Below are 20,114 nucleotides of genomic sequence, written 5' to 3' on the forward strand. Positions count from 1 at the left end.
TCTTACTGCCAGACTACTGCAGCTCCCCAGATATACTATGCTCTCGCCATTTATGTTTTTGACCCTGCCAGGAGACCTATCTCTTGTCCTTCTTGTCTGCCAAATCTGGTCTTATCTTCATCTTTGCTCAGATGTCGCCTCTTCCAGTGATTCCAGAAAGCCTTCACTGACATTCATCCCAGAACAGGCCAGTTGCCCTCCTCCCTAAATGCTCCTCAAAGCACTTACCATACTGTACCAACATCCTTCTCCAGTGACTGATTACCTGAGATCAGAAACTTGATGAACCCCCATCACAGTGCCGAGCACAGAGTAGGCACATAATAAAGCTCATGCTATTTCTACATAGCAAACTCTGAAAAATGTTATTTACTAGTTATATTGCTAAATATTTTGGTTGAGGTAACAAAATTCAGCTATTCAAAATTAAATGGTAATAAAAAGTTAAAAGTGGGTGCACTGGGAAGCAGGACAGGGAGTAAGACAAGGTGAGGCATGCAATGGATTATTACTTTTCATTAATAGCTGTTCTGCATTATCTGATATTTTACTGTGTGCATATGTTACTTCAACCAAAAAGCTTTTTAAAATTTTTTTATGAATAAGCTTTAAATAAGAGTCTCAAAACAAATGAGTTTCAACCAGAAGTTTGATATAAACCAAAGAGAGAAAGGAAAGAAAGAAAATATTCACACTGCACAAATCAGGGATCTGAAAGAGAAAATCTATTAGAGACCTTTTGGTAGAATTATTGAGTAAGCTTAAGACCTGTGCTTTGCTGCCATCTGGTGCTCAACAGTGGAACGACAGCACTGAAGCTCCAAAAAATGATTAGGGTCACTGCTACCACTTTTCAAGCACCTAAAATGTGTCAAGCACTGTTCTAAGTGCTTTATGTGCGTATCTAATGTATAGGTCCTCTTATTATCTTAAGTTTAGAAAAAGAAAACTGAGTTCTTAATGGAGGAGGTAGAATTCTAACTAACCCAGGCAGCCTGGCTCCAGAGTTTGAACTATACAATTTCTACCTCTCAAGGGACCACTAAAAATGTTCTGTTCTGAAGTAAAACCAACATCATGCCTACACTAATTCACTGCACAGACAACTCAAGGTAAACAGTTCCAGCAGTCAGTGGCTTCAAAACCCACGATGTTATCAGCATGGTTGTTTCAACTGTAGCAGAAGTGGAGAAGACCTCACAAAACCCACGCTGAACTCAATAAGCTCAACCTGTGCTGGGGGTGTGGTAATGCAGCTGACACAGAGAGAGTATCAGTCATAGGTCATTTCACACTACATCTGTGAATATGTAACTCTGACTCCAGCTGACCTCCCATGTACCAGACTCATCTTCCCAATTGAAGGCTGAAAATCATCCCTAAATGCCCATTTTCCCATCTGTTCCCCTCAGCTTTCTGTGCCCCATACTAATACTCAAATTATCTAAACATCTTCCTGAGTAAAGAACTAATCAGTGCTTTCCTCTACCTACTCTTCCCTATACTGTAACTCCCTAAGCCAATCAGGAACCAACAAACATCCAATAGAAAAGGCAGTAACCTCACTCTCATCTGCCCTTTTGTCTACCTTGTTTCCCCCACCAAAAGCTCCCAGTTACTCGTCTCCTCTCAGACTATGCTTTGTAATCTCACCAGACTTTGTTATTGTGTCGTGTTGTTGAGGCATACCCTGGTGGGAGTCTCACCCCAACAAGTCCTTTGTACCAGACTCATTTTTCCCATGTGTACCAGGTGTACTGGTTAATAATGCGGATTTTGTAATCAAAGAAAACATGATAATTTCAAGAGAAACATCAAAAGTAATTACTTTATTCAAAGTAATGTCCATCGCTAGCACATTTCACCCATCTTTTAGGTAATTTGTGGATACCGTCGCAATAAAACTTTGTTTTGAGGCAAACCATTCAGAGACCCAATTTTCCATTTCTTAGTACGTTTTGAAGTGCTGCTCAGAAAGTGCGTGTGCCATCGATCGGAACAAGTGGTAATCTGAAGGAGCAAGGTCTGGTGAATACAGCAGGTGGGTTAATACTTCTCAGGCAAGATCTTTTAATGTGCTTTTAACTGGTTTTGAAGTGTGTGATGGTGCATTATCATGAAGCAAAATTACTTTGCCGTGTCTTCTGGCCCATTCTGGTTGTTTTACGATCAAAGTGTGGTTCAAATTGATTATTTGTTGTCGGTAGGGATCAGTATTAATGGTTTCACTGGTTTTAGAAGCTCATAATACACCACACCTTCCTGATCCCACCAAATGCAGAGCATTGTCTTCTTTCTGAAGCGATTTGGCCTTGCAGTCAATATTGATGATTGACCTGGATCAACCCATGATTTTGTGCATTTGGGATTCTCAAAATAATCCACTTTTCACCGCTAATCACAATTCGATGCAAAAAAGACTTTCTTTTGTGCCACTGAAGCAACATTTTACTGATGACTTCTCGGTTTTCCATTTGTCTTTGGTTCAGTTGATGTAGCACCCATTTTCCTTCCTTTAAAATCTTTCCCATTGCTTGTAAATGATTGCAAATTGTTTGCTGAGCAACGTTTAATCTTTCTACAAGTTGTTTCTTAGTTTGACATGCATCTTGTAATTGTTGGTGTTCAAACTTTTTCGGTTGACCTGGACGTTCTTTGTCTTTCACATCGAATTCATCACTTTTAAAGCATTTAAACCAGCGTTCACAAGTATCTTGAGATGGAGCATGTTCACCATAAGCTTCCTGAAGTATACGATAACTTTCAGCAGCACTTTTCTTCAAAATAATGAATTAAAACTTCCCGCAAATGGTCTTTTTTTTGGCATGAAATTCGACATTTTTAAGGGTAAAAATATCTATGATGTTAACACCTTCAGAAAATTTGACATATGAAGTTTTGAAACTTGCTGTCAATACAACAAAACAGCATACATATCAAATCGCATATGTATCAACATATGTGTAACTCCATCTATTGAAAAAAATCCGCATTATTAACTGGTACACCTGGTAATTCTTACCACACTTTCCCTCTGCTCCAGCTGCCCTGGACTACCAACTCACTGCCCCTAAAACACAACAAGCACTTTTAAGGCCCCAGGCTTAGTACACATTGTTCTCTCCATCTGGACGCCCATTCATCGCATCGATTCAACTTCTCTCTCTCAAATGGAAACTCCTATGATGTATTAAGAAAACTCAAGACTCATTTAAAAAAAAAAACTTCCTACACAGCCAGTGTGGCTCAGTGGTTGAATATTGACCTATGAACCTGGAGGTCACGGACCGATGCCTGGTCAGGGCATATTCCCGGGTTGCAGGCTCGATACCCAGTGTGGAGCGTGCAGGAGGCAGCCAACAATGATTCTCTCTCATCACAAATGTTTCTCTCTCTCCCTTCCTTTCTGAAATCAATAAAAATATATTAAATAAAATAAAACTTCCCTTTCCTTGGCCAGGTGGCTCAGTTGGTTGGAGTGTCATCCATACACCAGAAGGTTGTTGGTTTGATGTGCCAGTCAGGGCACATACCAGGGTTATGGGTTCAGCCCCTGGTTGGGGCATGTATGGAAGGCAACCAACTGATGTTTCTCTCCCTCTCCCTCCCCTTTCTCTACCATATCCTTGGATAAGGATTAAAAATAAAAAATAAAGTAAAATATAATAAAACGTCCCTTGATCCTTCTCTTCCCTCTAGCTACTACTACCTACCTCTCTTTTCTCATACAGCTAAACTTCTGCAGAGAGTTATCTATGCTTACGTCTTCACTTCCTCACACCATTCACTCCAACATGGTTTCTGCCCCATCATGCCACAAGTGACCTCCAAACTGTAAAAACCAAAGGACATTTTCCAGTCATTCCCTCAGCACTGCAGACTGATCACTTTCTCATTCTGAAACATCCGCTTCCCCTTCACTTGCTGGACTCCTCCAACCCTCCTGGCCTCGTTCTACTTCTTTTTTTTTAATAAAATCTTTATTGTTCAGATTATTACATTTGTTCCTCTTTTTTCCCCCCATAACTCCCCTCCTCCCAGTTCCCGCCCCACCCTCCGCCCTCACTCCCCACCCACTGTCCTCATCCATAGGTGCACGATTTTTGTCCAGTCTCTTCCCGCATCTCCCACACCCCTTTCCCCCCCAAGAATAGTCAGTCCATTCCCTTTCTATGTCCCTGATTCTATTATGATCACCAGATTATTTATTCACTTGATTCTTAGATTCACTTGTTGATAGATGCATGTTTGTTGTTCATAATTTGTATCTTTACCTTTTTCTTCTTCTTCCTCTTCTTAAAGGATACCTTTCAGCATTTCATATAATATGGTGATGAACTCCTTTAGCTTTCCTTATCTGTGAAGCTCTTTATCTGACCTTCAGTTCTGAATGATAGCTTTGCTGGATAAGGTAATCTTGGTTGTAGGTTCTTGGTATTCATCACTTTGAATATTTCTTCCCATTCCCTTCTGGCCTGCAAGCTTTCTGTTGAGAAATCAGCTGACAGTCGTATGGGTATTCCCTTGTAGGTAACTGAGTTTCTTTCTCTTGCTGCTTTTAAGATTCTCTCTTTGTCTTTTGCTCTTGGCATTTTAATTATGATGTGTCTTGGTGTGGTCCTCTTTGGATTCCTTTTGTTTGGGGTTCTCTGCGCTTCCTGGACCTGTAAGTCTATTTCTTTCACCAGGTGGGAGAAGTTTTCTGTCATTATTTCTTCAAATAGGTTTTCAATATCTTGCTCTCTCTCTTCTTCTGGCACCCCTATAATTCTGATGTTGGTACGCTTGAAGCTGTCCCAGAGGCTCCTTACACTATCTTATTTTCGGATTCTTTTTTCATTTTGCTTTTCTGGTTGGGTGTTTTTTGCTTCTTCGCATTTCAAATCTTTGCCTTGATTCTTGCGCTCCTCTGGTCTGCTATTGGGAGTCTGTATAATATTCGTTATTTCTGTCCGTGTATGCTTAATTTCTAGTTGGTTCTTTATCATAACATCGAGGGGTCTCATAAGATTTCTTGAGGATCTCACTACATTTATCGGCGGCTTCTAGACAGTTCTTAAGAGACCTTAAAAGTATGGTTCTGAACTCAATATCCTCCATTGACAGTTTTGTCCTGTTTCTTTGTCTCCGAATTTTTTATGCTTTCTTGGTGCACCCCCTAGTGGTCTTTGTGCACAGTCTTGTTGTAGTTAAGCCTTGATTGTTGTCGGCAATACCGGGGGTGATTTGACCTCCAGGCTAACTGGCTATGAGAGTCCGCTGTGTCTGCAGTGGGAGAGCTTCTGTGCTGCATCTCTAGGGCGGTGCTGATCTAGTGTTTGCCTGAGGCTATCCGGCAAATGGCTCTGCGCAGGGCTTGGGCGGGGCGGGTCCCCGGGGATCTACAGGGCGGGCCGGATCGAGCAGTTATGGCTGCTCTCAGTCCCGTCCCTAGGGGCTCTGCCTCACAGAGTCCCAGCAACCACTGCAAACCTCAGAGAGAAAGCTGCCTTCGAGTTCCGACCAAAGCCAGACAGTCCCGCTTCTCCCGTTTGAGTCTGGGTCCCTAGAGACTCGCCCGGATCTGGAGCTCAGAGTCTGAAACTCCCTCCCGATTGAAAACAACAACCACGCCCTCCGCCTCCAGCCCGCTCCGCGTGCACTCCGCACCTTAGTATTTCACTTCAGCACTGCGCCTCCTCTGAGTCTGGGTATGATATTCTCTTTCCTTCTAGTTGTAGAATTTCCACTCAGCCAGCCTTCCTGTGGTTCTGGATGATGTCCGTTTCGTCTTTTAGTTGTTTTTTGAAGTGGTTGTTCGAGGCAGCAATCTCTGGCGTTAACCTATGCCGCCATCTTGGTTTCTCCAGAGAGCTTGTTCTACTTCTATGGCAGCTCCTGTTTCATCCTCTTTGCCTTACCAGTCAACACTAGAGTTTTTCACTCTTAGGCCCCTTCCATCCTCCTCTCCTCCTCTTTAGGCAATCTCATTCATGCCTGTGGCTTCATCTAGAACCTGTAGGATAATTATGATTTGTACCCCCAGACCAGACTTCTCTCCATGTCCACTTACTAGTACATGACTCAAAGGCATTTCAAGCTCAACATGTTGAAGACTACATTCACAATCTTTCCTGCACAAACCTAATTCCCTTCCAGTGTCCCTATCTTATGGATTGGCCCAACCACCCATCCAAAGGAGCAAAATTCAGAAGTTGGGTGCTATCCTTTGCGCCTCTTCTGCATTCAATCTTGCCCTGCATCCCCCGCCATAGTCTGTCTTCTACAAAGCAGAAGAGAAACCTTTTCAAAATAAAAATTGGATCCTGATACTTGCTGCTTAAAATCCACTGCTCTTTAGAGAAAGAGCAAAATCTTTCCTATGACCAAGGCACTAAGGCCTGGCCCCAACGTTCCTCTGAAGCTTCACTCCTCTCTCACACTCTCTGTTCAAATTATTACAGTTGTTCCTCTTTTTTTCCCCCATAGCTCCCCTCCACCCAGTTCCCATCCCACCCTCTGCCCTTACACCCCCTACTGTCCTCATTCATAGGTGTACGATTTTTGTCCAGTCTCTTCCCGCACCCCCACACCCCTTTCCTCCCGAGAATTGTCAGTCCACTCCCTTTCTATGCCCGATTCTATTCTATTCACCAGTTTATTCTGTCCATCAGATTTTTTATTTACTTGATTTTTAGATTCACTGTTGATACATATGTATTTGTTGTTCATAATTTTTATCTTTACCATTTTCTTCTTCTTCCTCTTCTTCCTCTTCTTAAAGAATACCTTTCAGCATTTCATATAATACTGGTTTGGTGGTGATGAGCTCCTTTAGCTTTTCCTTATCTGTGAAGCTCTTTATCTGACCTTCAATTCTGAATGATAGCTTTGTTGGATAAAGTAATCTTGGTTGTAGGTTCTTGCTATTCATCACTTTGAATATTTCTTGCCACTCCCTTCTGGCCTGAATAGTTTCTGTTGAGAAATCAGCCGACAGTCGTATGGGTACTCCCTTGTAGCTAACTGACTGTTTTTCTCTTGCTGCTTTTAAGAGTCTCTCTTTGTCTTTTGCTCTTGGCATTTTAATTATGATGTGTCTTGGTGTGGTCCTCTTTGGATTCCTTTTGTTTGGGGTTCTCTGAGCTTCCTGGACCTGTAAGTCTATTTCTTTCACCAAGTAGGGAAAGTTTTCTGTCATTATTTCTTCAAATAGGTTTTCAATATCTTGCTCTCTCTCTTCTTCTGGCACCCCTATAATTCGGATGTTGGTTCGCCTGAAGTTGTCCCAGAGGCTCCTTACACTATCTTCATATTTTTGGATTCTTTTTGCTTTTTCCTTTTCCAGTTGGGTGTTTTTTACTTCTTCGTATTTCAAATCTTTGACTTGATTCTTGCGAACCTCTAGTCTGCTGTTGGATCTCTGTATAATATTCTTTATTTCAGTCAGTGTATGCTTAATTTCTAGTTGGTCCTTTTTCATATCCTCGAGGGTCTCACTAGATTTCTTGAGGGTCTCACTAAATTTATCGGTGCTTTCTAGAAAATTCTTGAAAAACCTTAAAAGTGTGGTTTTGAACTCTATATCCAGTAGTTTGCTTTCCTCCATTTCTGTCATTTGTGACCTGTTTCTTTGTCTCCGCATTATGATTGCTTCCCTGTGTTGATAGGGTGGCTTTCTGTGCTAGGTGTCCTATAGGGCCCAGTGGCTCAGCCTCCCCAATTACCTGAGGTGGACACTCTTGGTGCACCCCTTTGTGGGCTGTGTGCACAGTCTTGTTGTAGTTAAGCCTTGATTGTAGTTGGTATCACTGGGAGGAATTGACCTCCAGGCCAATTGGCTGTGAGAATCAGCTGTGTCTATGGTGGGAGAACTTCTGTGCTGGAGACACCCTTATGGGGCAAGACTTGCTTCAGTGGGGCTTTGGTGCTCATTGAGTCTGCCACCTGAGTGTGTCCCTTATGGATCTGAGGAGTTGTAATCTGGATGGTCCCACTCTAACCACTGGGTACAGTGGCTCTTGGATCTCTAAGGAGGTGCTAATTTAGCCTCTGCCTGAGGCTACCCAGCAGGAGCTACAGAGGGATCTGCAGATTCCTCTTCTTTGTTTGGCATTTGGAGGTGCCCAGATGAGGCCCAGCTGTGAAGCAATGCAAGCTGCTGTGGGGCCTTGGGCCTTCTTTTGGAAATTCTGGGTCTCTCTGACCCAGCTGCAGTTTGTTAGGTAATTTTCAGATTGCAAAGGGCCAGGTCATTCATATGCAAAAGCCTCTGCACACAGCTTGGGTGGGACAGGGTCTCAGGGAATCAACAAGGCAGAGCAAACAGCTATGGCTGATCCTCAGTCCTGCCCTAAGAGGCCCTGGGTCTCAGTGTCCCCCGGTAATGGCTGCAAGCACCTCCGAGAGAAAGCCGCCCTCGAGTTCCGACCGATGCCAGACAGTCCAGTTTCTCCCCATATGAGTCTGGGTCCCCAGAGACTCGCCCGGAACTAGAGTTCAGAGCAGTCGGGAGCTTGTGTCTCCCTCCCAGTTGAAAAAGACTACCGCGTCCTCAGTTGCCGGCCCTTTCCTCATGTACCTCCGTACCTCTGCACTTTACTTCCAAACCTCATCTGAGTTTCAGTGTGCTTTTCTCTTTCCTTCCAGTTGTAGAATTTCCACTCAGCCAGCCTTCCTGTGGTTCTGGATGATGTCTGTTTTGTCTTTTAGTTGTATTTTTGAAGTGGTTGTGCGAGGCAGCAATTTCAGGTGTTTACCTATGCCGCCATCTTGGTTTCTCCCCCGTATATTAATCTTGAAAACCTGTGACCATGTTGCCTTATATGACCTGATTGAACCTATTTTCAATTCTAATTTTGACACACACTTCCAAAGGAGTAATACTTTTAAGAATTTGGATGGGAAAATTTTCCTTTTCGGCATCATCCATTGAATCTAGTATTATTGTCCATTACATTGTAGTCCATGAGTATTAATGCAATATCCGTTCCCCAGCCTTTTTCACCATGTGGGAAACGAACAGGATACGTCATTGCATCTAATGTAGGAAACAGGATACTGATTTGTTTCATTTTAGTGGCATTCAGATCATTGAGATCTGGTTTACAATGAATGAGCAAGTCCCTTTAAAAAGGAGGTCCTCCATCTTTATTTCTGAATATGATGGCAACTTCGGTTACATGGGGATAATTATATCTACCCAGATCACTGTTATGATCATATTTAATTGCCATTGTTCCTTCCATGCAACACCACCGCTTTCTTTCAGCTTCAGAATGTCAACAAAAACAACGAAATTCACGATCAACAATGACTGACCGAAACACATGCATGCGATTGGCACCACCGAGAGCTTTATTTGTATAGTGCATGCGCAAGTCAACTTAGCCTTTTACAGATATAGAACAAACTTGCTTAATTAGACCTGCTTTCTGATGTAGCTAAACTTTTTCCAGCCCAGTGAAGTACTCCAACTTCTCTTTCAGGTAATTGTCAGCAACACAGCAGTAAATATCAACACGAAGCAGATTATTATTATTATTATAAATCACGCAAGGAGAACAAAAGGTAAAATATTTAACTGCAGCAGTTTTTGACTATATTCTGTGCAGTGAGAAAACCTGAAGTCATTTTCAAGGTTCTTACTTCTTTTCAGTTGGGTCAAGTTGCTAAGCTTTCTAAATCTCCATTTTCTGGCTAATGAAAAGAAAATAGGATTCCACCAAGTCTCCTATCTAGCTACTCCAGGACTTCTGAGAGGATCAAATGAGATGAGGCACCGGAAAACGCTTCACAGACATTTGGTTACAGTGTAAAGTGTTTCCACCTAAGGCTAGTTGTCGCTAGGGAGAGAAAGCCAGGTGTTGCTACTTGACGTCATTACCCAGACAGTTGGACACTTAGCATATCAGCCTTTTATATAGATAGATGACATGATACTGTATATAAAGAACCCTAAAGATTCCACACAAAAAATATTAGAACTGATAAATGAATTCAGTAAAGTAGCAGGATACAAAATAAATATCCAGAAATCAGTTGTATCAATTTGTATACCCCAATAATGAACTATCAAAAAGGGAAACTGATAAAACACTCTCATTCACAATTGCTTCAAAAAGAATAAAATTCCTAGGAATAAACTTAAACAAGGTTGTAAAAGACCTACACTCAGAAAACTTTAAGATACTAAGGAAAGAAACTGAAAAAGATACAAGTTAAGTAGAAACATATACCATATTCATGGATAGGAAAAATTAGCATTATTAAAATGTCCATACCACCCAAAGCAATCTATAGATTCAACACAATTCCTATCAAGATAAAAACAGCATATTTCACAGAACCATAACAAATATTCCAAAATAAATTAATAAAATAAAATAAAATGTATTCCTTCTCTGAAGAAGTATTATACCTCCCTGTCAACTTAGGTATGGCCATGTGACTTGCTTTAGGTAACAAAATTAGAAAGATAAAAGAAGTTCTACATATTTCTTCTGAGCAGAAGGGGTTTTTTTGGTTTTTTAAAAATATTTTTATTGATTTCAGAGAGGAAGGGAGAGGGAGAGAGATAGAAACAGATGAGAATCATTGATTGGCTGCCTCCTGCACGCCCCCTACTGGGGATCAAGCCCACAACCCAGGCATGTGCCCTTGACTGGAATCAAACCTGGGACCCTTCAGTCCACAGGCTGATGCTCTATCCACTGAGCCAAATGGGTCAGGACCTGAGCAGAAGTTTTAAGAGCCATGCTTTCATTTGCCCTCTGCACAATCAGATAGAGACTGCTCCAGCATGCTACCAGTAAATCCTGGACTTAAGAAAGATGGAGCAGCCCTAACTGGTTTGGCTCAGTGGATAGAGCGTCGGCCTGCGGATTGAAGGGTCCCAGGTTCGATTCCGGTGAAGGGCATATACCTTGGTTGTGGGCACATCCCCAGCAGGGGTTGTGCAGGAGGCAGCTGATTGATGTTTCTCTCTCATCGATGTTTCTAACTCTCTATCCCTCTTCCTTCCTCTCTGTAAAAAAAATCAATTTAAAAAAAAAAAAGATATATATATATATATATATATATATATGAAAGAAAGATGGAGCAAAGCCCCAGCTGACCCATGATGGCCATACAGTCTAAGCAAAAATAAACTTTTGCCATAAGACACTGAGATTTGGGGTCCTTTCTATGCTAATACAAAAAAGAATAGGCAGAATTCAAAAGATACCATGTTTACATTTCCATCCACTGATTATTCATTTAAATACTAATCTAAGAACTGCTCTGAATAGATTTTGCAGGTGTAATTAAAACCCCGAGTCGGCTGACCTTAAAATTCAGACTATCCAGGCAGTCCTGACCCAAACAGGTAATCCCTCTTTAACAGCAGAAAGTTTCTCAGGCTGGTGGCAGAAGAGGAATTAGAGAAATTTGAAGAATAAGAAGAACTCAACATGCCATCACTGAACTAAAAAGGGATGGGTCACATAAGAAATGTGAGTGACATTGAGAAGCAGAGAGCAGTCCTTAGTTGAAAGCCAGCAAGAAAATGGGAACCTCAGGCCTAAAACCACAAGGCAGTGGATTCTGCCAACAACCTGAAGGAACTTGAAGCAGATTGTTCCCCAGAGCCTCCAAATAAGAGCCCAGCCAAGCCTGCCTGGACTTCTGACCTACAGAACTATGAACTCATAAGTGAGTATTGTGTTAAATTGCTAAATGTATGGTAATTTGTTTTGCGGTCATAGAAGATTAATACATAACTCTTATACTAGTATATGAGAAACCTGGCCCTAATTTCGTACCCTAGCTATCCATGCTACTATAATGAATAAAATCTCAATTCACTTAATATTATTCCTAAGTGCAAGAGAGGTTTTAATCATGATGCATTTTCATCATCAGAGGTTTACATCAAAATTGCCTGATGCAGTGACAGTGACTGTTTAATAAATCTGAATGCCCTCCCATCTTGAGATCCTTTATTATTTATTAGGCTCACATATAGGGCACTTCATAAGTATATGTAGTATTGCATAGGCCCACTCAGAGCTGCAGTAAAAGTTTCTCAAGGATCTATGACTTGCTCTTTCCTATATTCTGCTAAAAGATCTGACTAGATCCTAAACACACATTAGGCATTCAAAGAAAGAACCTGTCCGACTAATATAAGTATTTATTATATTGTATTAACTTTGGTTATCCCCAAGTGAGCAAAAGGTTATGAAGTATACAAAAGGAACATAGTAAAAGGATGAGGCCACCAAGGCATCTTGGCATCTTACCTTTACATCTGGCACCTGGGCACCAAGGCTGCTGAGTCCCACGATGGAGTAGAAAGCAGATTCTAAACTTGTGAAAGGGTGGTCCAGCGAAGCTTTCAGTCTCTCCACATCATGCTTGGTGAGGTAGTGAGTGGGCGTCAGAGCCTGGGCATTGGCTATGATTATCAGGGCCAACAGGAAGACAGTGCTTGGACCTTGAGGAAAAATGACTATTAAACACACTCCATACTATTCCAAAGTCTATACAGAGTTTCAATGATGATGCCCACCAAGGTCTAAAAACCAAATCATGTAAGGAAGGGTGAGGGAACTGGAAGGTTTAAACTGGAGAGAAGCCTTGGGGAAATGGTAGGCACTGTCTTCAACTATCTGGACAGTCCTCCCAGCAGCCTCCATGTGGCTAAAGCACAGGACTCATGACACTATTCCCATTTCAAGTACACTAGCAAAGTGAAATAAGCCAGTCAATGAAGGAAAAATACCACATGATCTCACTCATTCATGGATAATAGAGACCATTATAAACTTTTGAACAATAATAGATACAGAGGCAGAGCTGCCTCAAACAGATTGTCAAACTGCAGCGGGAAGGCCGGGGAGGGTTGGGGGGCAGGAGGGAGGGGGGTAAGAGATCAACCAAATGACTTGTATGCATGCATATAAGCATAACCAATGGACATAAGACACTGGGGGATAGGGGAGGCTAGGGGACTGTCTAGGGCGGGGGGATAAAATGGACACATATGTAATACCCTTTGTAATACTTTAAGCAATAAAAAAAAAAAATCACAACACATAAAAAAAAAATAAATAGTCAATAAATTGTGTAATTTTTGCAATCTTGTAAGAGAAGCGTCATTAAAATATTAAAATCATAAAAAAAAAAAGTACACTAGCAACTCCTACACCTCTCAGGACAGACACAATCCTGAATCTTCATCATGGCCTTGCCTACCTCTCAATCAGATCTCTTCCCTCACTTCCTTCTATGACTCTCTAACCTCCTCTCTGCTTCTCTAAGGTGCCATGTTTTTCCCAACCCAGCATTTTTTCATGCTTTCCAAACCTACTTACACTTTGCTTAATTTTTACGTTTAGATTCCAGTTCAAGTATCTTTTCCTTAAGAAACCTCCCAATAGGTCTCCCTTGGATTAGGTCCCAAGTCAGTACTATGAAGTAGTGAAAAATATGGCCTCTGGAGCCAAGTTTAAATCCTAACTCTGCCATTTATTAGCAATGTGACTGTGGCAATTACAATGAGGCCAGCCTGTGCCTCACTGTAAAAAGGAATTAATAATAGTACCTACTCCTCAATGTTAAGAGCTTTACATGACTTAATATACGAAGATCTTAGAATAGCGGTTGACACTTAACAAGGACTATCTAAATGTTAGCTAAGTTGTTATTGTTGCTATATCCACTCATTGCAACCTGTACTTCTATATTTTTCACAACTATAACAGTGTAATGTGTGATGCCTCTGCTAAACTGTAAGTTCCATGAGGACAGACTCTTTTGTTCATCTCAATATTTCCAAGTCTTGCACACTCCCTTGGACAAAGGAATATTGAATTAACATTTGCTAAATAAATGGAAATAAAATTAATCCTCATCTATTATGCCCAGGAAACAGGAAGTCATAGGAGTGGTACAGTCTACTTGTCATTAACACACACACACACACACTTTTGAATAGTCTGTGTCATGAACTGCCTGCTATCCAAGTAACAGTGATCACAAGGGTAGCATTAATGGTCCTAAATTCTTTGTCTACAGTGTCAAACTTAGTTTGAACTAGAACCCTTTAAGAAAGGAATTATTATATCCATTTTACAAATAAAAAAATTGAGGACCAGAGTAGTTTACACATAGTCAGTCTTGGACTCAAACCCAAGTCTAAGTAGTGTCCACACTGCACTATGTTTTGGAAAATGTTGTAGAAGAGATGCTTACCTTGGGGCATGAAGGTTAGTTAGTTCTACTTAATTCCTTGTGTGTATTAAGTAATCTAGAGTGTAAAAACTCTTAAAAAAACAACAAAAACTAGAGCCCAGCTGGTGTGGCTCAGTGGGTGAGCATCAACCTATGAATCAGGAGGTCACTGTTCAATTCCTGGTCAGGTCACATGCCTGGGTTTCAGGCTCAATCCCCGGTATGGGGCATGCAGGAGGTAGCCGATCAATGATTCTCTCTCATCATGGATGTTTCCCTCTCTCGCTCTCCCTTACTCCCTAAAATCAATAAAAATATATTTTTTAAAATAAAAATTTTAAAAACTAGAGATATTTATAATGTGGAGCACTCATTAATCAAATATTTACTGAATGCCTACTATGCACCAAACATTGTTTTAGTGTTGAAGATACAGCAGGAAACAGAGCAAACAAAAGCCTCCAACGTCATGGAGCTTACATTTTAACTGGAAAAGAAAAATATCTCACTAAATAATTAAGATGCATTATTTAGCATTTAAAAAGGTGAAACGTGCTATGGAGAAAAATACAACACAGAAAGGACACCTGAGAAGAACTTCAATTTTAAATATGATAGGCCAAGTAAGAAATAAAAAAATTTAGTAGACTTGAAGAAGGAGCAAATCATAAAGGTATTTGGCGGGAAACAAGCCCAAGAAGAAAAGCAAGTTCAAAGACCCTGAATCAGGAGTGTATATGGTAATTTTTTACATTAGCAAGAAGAACAGTATGACTAAAGAGGAGTAAGCAAAGGATGATAAGTAAGGACAAGGTGACAGATAGCAGAAGCCAAATCCAGAGGGTCTTATTAGCCACTGCAAGAACTATGGCTTTTACTGAGCAAGATGGGAGCCACTGGAAAGTTTTGAGCAAAGGAGTGATTTGACTTATATTTTAACAGAACTGTGTTGAGCATAAACAATATCATATTGAGACTATACAGGTCCAGGGACCTAAAGAGGGACACCAGTTAGGAAACTATTGCCATAATCCAAGTAAAAAGACGAGTGACCCAACAGGGTGACAGCAGTAGAGATGGTGAGAAGTGACCGGGCTAAAATTCATAGTTAAAGCCAAAATTGCTAATGGATAGAAAGATATGAGAGAATGAAGAGTCAAGATACTAATGCTGAATGAATCCCCAATGCCTTGTGTACATGCATATGCTCAATATACTAAAATCTAGCAAATGGCTATGATCTATCCAGCATTTTCCCAGCTAGACTGTAAATTCCCCTAACACAGCATCCGTGTCAGAATCCTAATCTTCCCACCTCCCATTAATGGTAACTATAACTTTCCTGGCTAAAATTTGCACACTTCACATGGGTCGGGTATGCCCATACTAAGCTAGGTACTTTGTATGCATTGAGTCATTTAAATCCTCAACATCCAAGTGAGTGCCCTTTAAAAACCAAGAAATTGAGACTCAGATAGTAATTACCTGCCCTACCACACACAACTACCTGAGAATCAAACGGCAGGCAACCGGCTTGAATCCAAAGTTTGTTTTTAACACCTCTTTTACCTTCTTCTTAAATAATGGAGCAGTAAGCCACTGGCCTTCTCTCTTCCCTCCCGCCTGTCACGTGGAAATCACAATAGTACACATTTCCCAAGCTGCGGTGGGACCTGAGAGTCTATCCTGCAGTGACCAGTCGTTAACTAGCAATGCAGGTAGCTTCACCGAGTGCTTGCTTAGTGACACACACTGTTGTAAACCATGCACGGAGGCCATCTCATTTAATACAGCAATTTAAGAGGCAGACAATGTGTAATCTGTTTTACAGATGAGAAACTGAGGTGCAGAGGGGGGTTGAGTAAATGGCGGTGGGGGTCACATAATAAATGCGTGGCGGCCTGCAAGTCAGCACCCGGAAAACCTGACTTCAGAACTCTCAACTCCCAGAGAGGTGATCTGCTTTGCCCCTTCCACTAAAAAGGAAACTGGGGCCCAATGGATCATTTGGCCAAAGGCTAGCTCTGCGGCCGCCGGACCCGGGAGCCCGCGCGAGTCAAATGAATGAGCGAAGCCGCGACCAGCGGTTAATCACGCCCCTCGGTGCCCGGCTGGTCCTCGGGGGTACCCGTAGCTCGGCACCGCACTCCCCTCCCAGCCCAACCCCTCCTCAGGTCCCGTGCATCCCACCCGCTCGCCAGCCCTCCCGCAGACTCTCGACCCCAGAGAGGCGGAGCCCATGCCCCAGTGCCGCCGAGGAAGGGGACCCCGCCTGGCCGGCTCCCGAGTGACGAACACTAGCCTCCCGCGGGCGCTGGCCCAGTCGCCGAGGCATGCCGTCCGCGGGGCCCCGGCGTCGAGCCATGCGCAGCACCTCACCCGGCGGCGCCATTCCTCCGAGCAGGTCCAAGAAGGGTCCGCACCGCTAGCGGACTTCCGCTCAGAAAAGTGGCTCCGGGAGCGCGCCGGAGGGGACGCCTGGAACTCGCGGCAGGCTCCGCGTGCTGAGATGCCCTCTAGGGACAGGTCAGTCCCCGCCGTCCCGCTGGGCCGGGCTGCTCCCTGTAGCCACAGCCGGAATTCTGGTCCTCGCGCCCAAAGGACCTCGCGGTCCTCGCGTACAGGCCCGTTCCCCCCGGCGCCCAGGTCCACTTGGTACCGGCCTCCTTGCAACGGTCTTATTCCGGGCGCTACCACGACGCTATTGGGCAAGGCTTCAGGGCGGGTCCGAGACGGGGCCACCTCTGATTGGTCGGTCGCCTGTCACTCAACCGTCTCTGCAGCCCGGCCAATTTTAAATGGGAAGGGTCAGGTGGGGAAGGGCGGTATTCGAGGGTTTTTGTGTGTTTTTTGTTTTGCTTTTTTATTGCCCTTTCGTAAATTATGGCAATTTCCTCCAAAGATTGTTTCGGTTGTTAATAACTAACCTATGAGTGCCATTTCATCTGATTTGCAAAGCGTTTGTCTTGACTCCCGATAATTCAGTGACTCCTCATTATTATGAGGAGCATATTAGCCAAGATTACGAAGTAACAAGTTCAAAAATGGAAGTGATCTAAGAACTAATAATAACTAATTCCACTTATTGAGAGTTAACAGGATAGCCCGACAGTGTCTCTACGTACACAACATTTCGTTTACTCCCTGTCACCACACTAGTTATTCCATTTGATAGAGAAGGAAACAAAGATTTGAACCCAGGTAGTTTGACTCCGTCATCTGTGCTTTTTAACTATTATGAACATACGAAGTATGCACAAAATGGTAACTCTTTTTTGTTTTGTTAATCCTCACCAGAGGATATTTTTTCCATTGCTTTTCAGAGAGGATGAAAAGGAGGGAGGGGAGAGCGACAGAGAGAGAGACATGGACTAGTTGCCTCCTGCACGAGCAGGGATGGGGAGAGAACCCGCAACCCAGGTATGTGCCCTTGACAAGGAACCTAACCAGAGACCCTTTGATGCTATAACCAATGAGCACCACCAGCCAAGGCACAATATGGTAACTTCTTATTATTAGTGCCCCAGATATTATTACCCCAAACAGTGAGAGTCAGTTCTTGCTATGTCTGGTGCTGTGCTGTTTAGTGTGGTAGATACTAGCTATATGTAAGTATTTAAATTTGAATTTAAATGAACCAAAAGTAAAAATTAGTTTGTACTAGCCACATTTTAAGTGCTCAATAGCCATGTGTGGCTAGTAGGTATCATATGGACAGAGCAGAATTATAAAACATTTCCACTATCACAGAAAGTACTATTGGACAGTGCTGATCCAGAATATATAAAGAACTCCTTCAACTCAATAATAAAATAACCAATAGTATGCTGGCGTCATCTCATACCGATTTGCAAAGTCAATTGTTGAATTTATCAGGAGTTTGCAAATTAGTTGTTAAATACAACTAAGAAAAATTAAATTATACAAACTGATAATGAAATAAAGTGTATTGAAAACCAAACTCATCACTTCCTAAGTGTTTCACTACATTTTCTCATTGTCTATGTTTTCGTGGCTGCTTATTTCTACTGTATCTGAATAGTGGAAATATATGATGGTGTGTGCTACTGCACATTTCTTCCCAAAGTGACATTGGTAGCTTGATTTTGGCCGCAACCATAGATTCAGCAAATGCTACAAACCAGAGCTTGATTTTATAAACAATAAAAACAAACACAAAACATGAAGCCACTTTAAAACAGAGCTGGAGGCTTCGTTTGGAGCATCACCCCATATACCAAAAGGTGTCGGGTTCAATTCCCGGTCAGGGCACATACCCAGATTTTGGTGTCAATCCCCAGTCGGGGTACATATAGGAGGCAACCAAAAAAACCCCATAAATATGTTTTGTTTTTTTAAAATGGAGCTGAAGCTACCATGCCAGAGGAAAACAGGGCAAAATAACCTTTGGACCTAAACAACTTTGTTTCCCAAAGAACTTTTTGCAAAAATAAGAAAAAAGCAGCCCTAACTGGTTTGGCTCAGTGGATAGAGCGTTGGCCTGCGGATTCAAGGGTCCCAGGTTCGATTCCGATCAAGGGCATGTACCTTGGTTGTGGGCACATCCCCAGTGGGGGATGTGCAAGAGGCAGCTGATCAATGTTTCTCTCTCATCGATGTTTCTAACTCTCTATCCCTCTCCCTTCCTCTCTGTAAAAAATCAATAAAATATATTTTAAAAAAAAGAAAAAAGCAGTTCTAACTGATGACTACCTAACTAAAAATTTAAAACATAGCCTAGAATTAACATCACTATATTGTTATCTTCACCAATAGAAATGCTTTCCTTCTATTAATGTAATTGTTCCTCTTTTTTTCCTCATAAATACCTATTGCCTTTGTCTCCTAATCAGAACATTATTTGGGCTTCCACCTGATTTGATTCCCAAATAGGTATTCTTATTGATCTCAAATAAATGCTTGTTTGCCTCTCACTTTGAAAGGCCTTTTTATTTTTAGGTTATCAATTATTGCTTTGTTACTGTCTAAACCTAGTGGTGGATAAAATGTTAATAGAAATTAAACTTAAAAATGTGCCATGTCTTTATAGACTTTACATTGTGAATAGTACAAAAATTTGAAGAAATATTTTTCTAGTAATGAAAACTGTTATCCAATAAACAATATCATAAATAAGTGCATCACATATTAGAAGGTATTTTGTCTATAGAAAAAAAGAAAGGGGAAGAGGGATTGAGGTAGGTGGGGAGTATTCTACCTCAGTCTCTTTTTTTTTTTCATTGAATGTATTGGGGTGACACTGGTTAATAAAAGTATTTAGGTTTCAGGTGTACAGTTCTATAATACATCATCTGTATGTTGTGTGTTCACCACCCCAAGTCAAGTCTCTTTCCATCACCATTTATCCCCTCTTTACCCTCTTCTACCTCCCCCCAACCCTCTTTCCCTCTGGTAAACACTGTACTGTTATCTGTGTCTGTTTTTTGTTTTCTTTTGTTTGCTAAGTCCCTCTACCATTTTCACCGAGCCAGGTAAACCCTCTCCCCTCTGACAGCTGTCAATCTGTTCTCTATGAGTCTGTTTCTATTTTGTTTGTTAGTTAATTTTGTTCATTACTACCCACATATAAGTGAAATCATCGTACTTGACTTTCTCTGACTAATTTCACTTAGCATAATGCTCTTGAGGCCCATCCACGCTGTAGCAAAGGGTAAGATTTCCCTTTTCATGGCGAGTAGCCTTTCTTTGTCTCAGTCTCTTTTTAACAGTGAGTTAGTATTTCTTATCTATCCATTTACTCCCCATAAAGCTGACAATATGCTAAGTGCTGAGGATACAACTATGACCATATAAATAGGGTTTCTCCTCTCATGAAGTTTATAGTTTAATGGGAGACAGTCAATAAACAACACAAATTAACTTGATAATTATAGGCAATGATTAAATACTATGAAAAC

General features: G+C 41.8%; 2 protein-coding genes across 4 annotated transcripts in view; one reads left to right on the forward strand and one right to left on the reverse strand.

The window, feature by feature from the left end:
- The window catches only part of RPN2 (ribophorin II), a 61,997-nt gene extending 45,284 nt beyond the window's left edge, over window positions 1–16,713 (reverse strand). For all 3 annotated transcript variants that reach the window (XM_036321735.1, XM_036321734.1, XM_036321732.1), the window contains exons 1-2: window positions 16,576–16,713; window positions 12,264–12,457 (exon numbers count right to left, since the gene is read on the reverse strand). In XM_036321735.1, the coding sequence (XP_036177628.1) occupies window positions 12,264–12,457; window positions 16,576–16,588 (207 nt within the window). In that variant the 5' untranslated portion in view covers window positions 16,589–16,713. The remainder of the gene's footprint in view (window positions 1–12,263; window positions 12,458–16,575) is intronic.
- MROH8 (maestro heat like repeat family member 8) overlaps window positions 16,225–20,114 on the forward strand; it is a 61,052-nt gene continuing 57,162 nt past the window's right edge. The window contains exon 1 of the mRNA XM_036321736.1: window positions 16,225–16,722. Within this exon, the coding sequence (XP_036177629.1) occupies window positions 16,436–16,722 (287 nt within the window). The 5' untranslated portion in view covers window positions 16,225–16,435. The remainder of the gene's footprint in view (window positions 16,723–20,114) is intronic.

This window comes from Myotis myotis, unplaced genomic scaffold (genome assembly GCF_014108235.1).
Source record: "Myotis myotis isolate mMyoMyo1 unplaced genomic scaffold, mMyoMyo1.p scaffold_m19_p_9, whole genome shotgun sequence".
NCBI classification, from domain to species: domain Eukaryota; kingdom Metazoa; phylum Chordata; class Mammalia; order Chiroptera; family Vespertilionidae; genus Myotis; species Myotis myotis.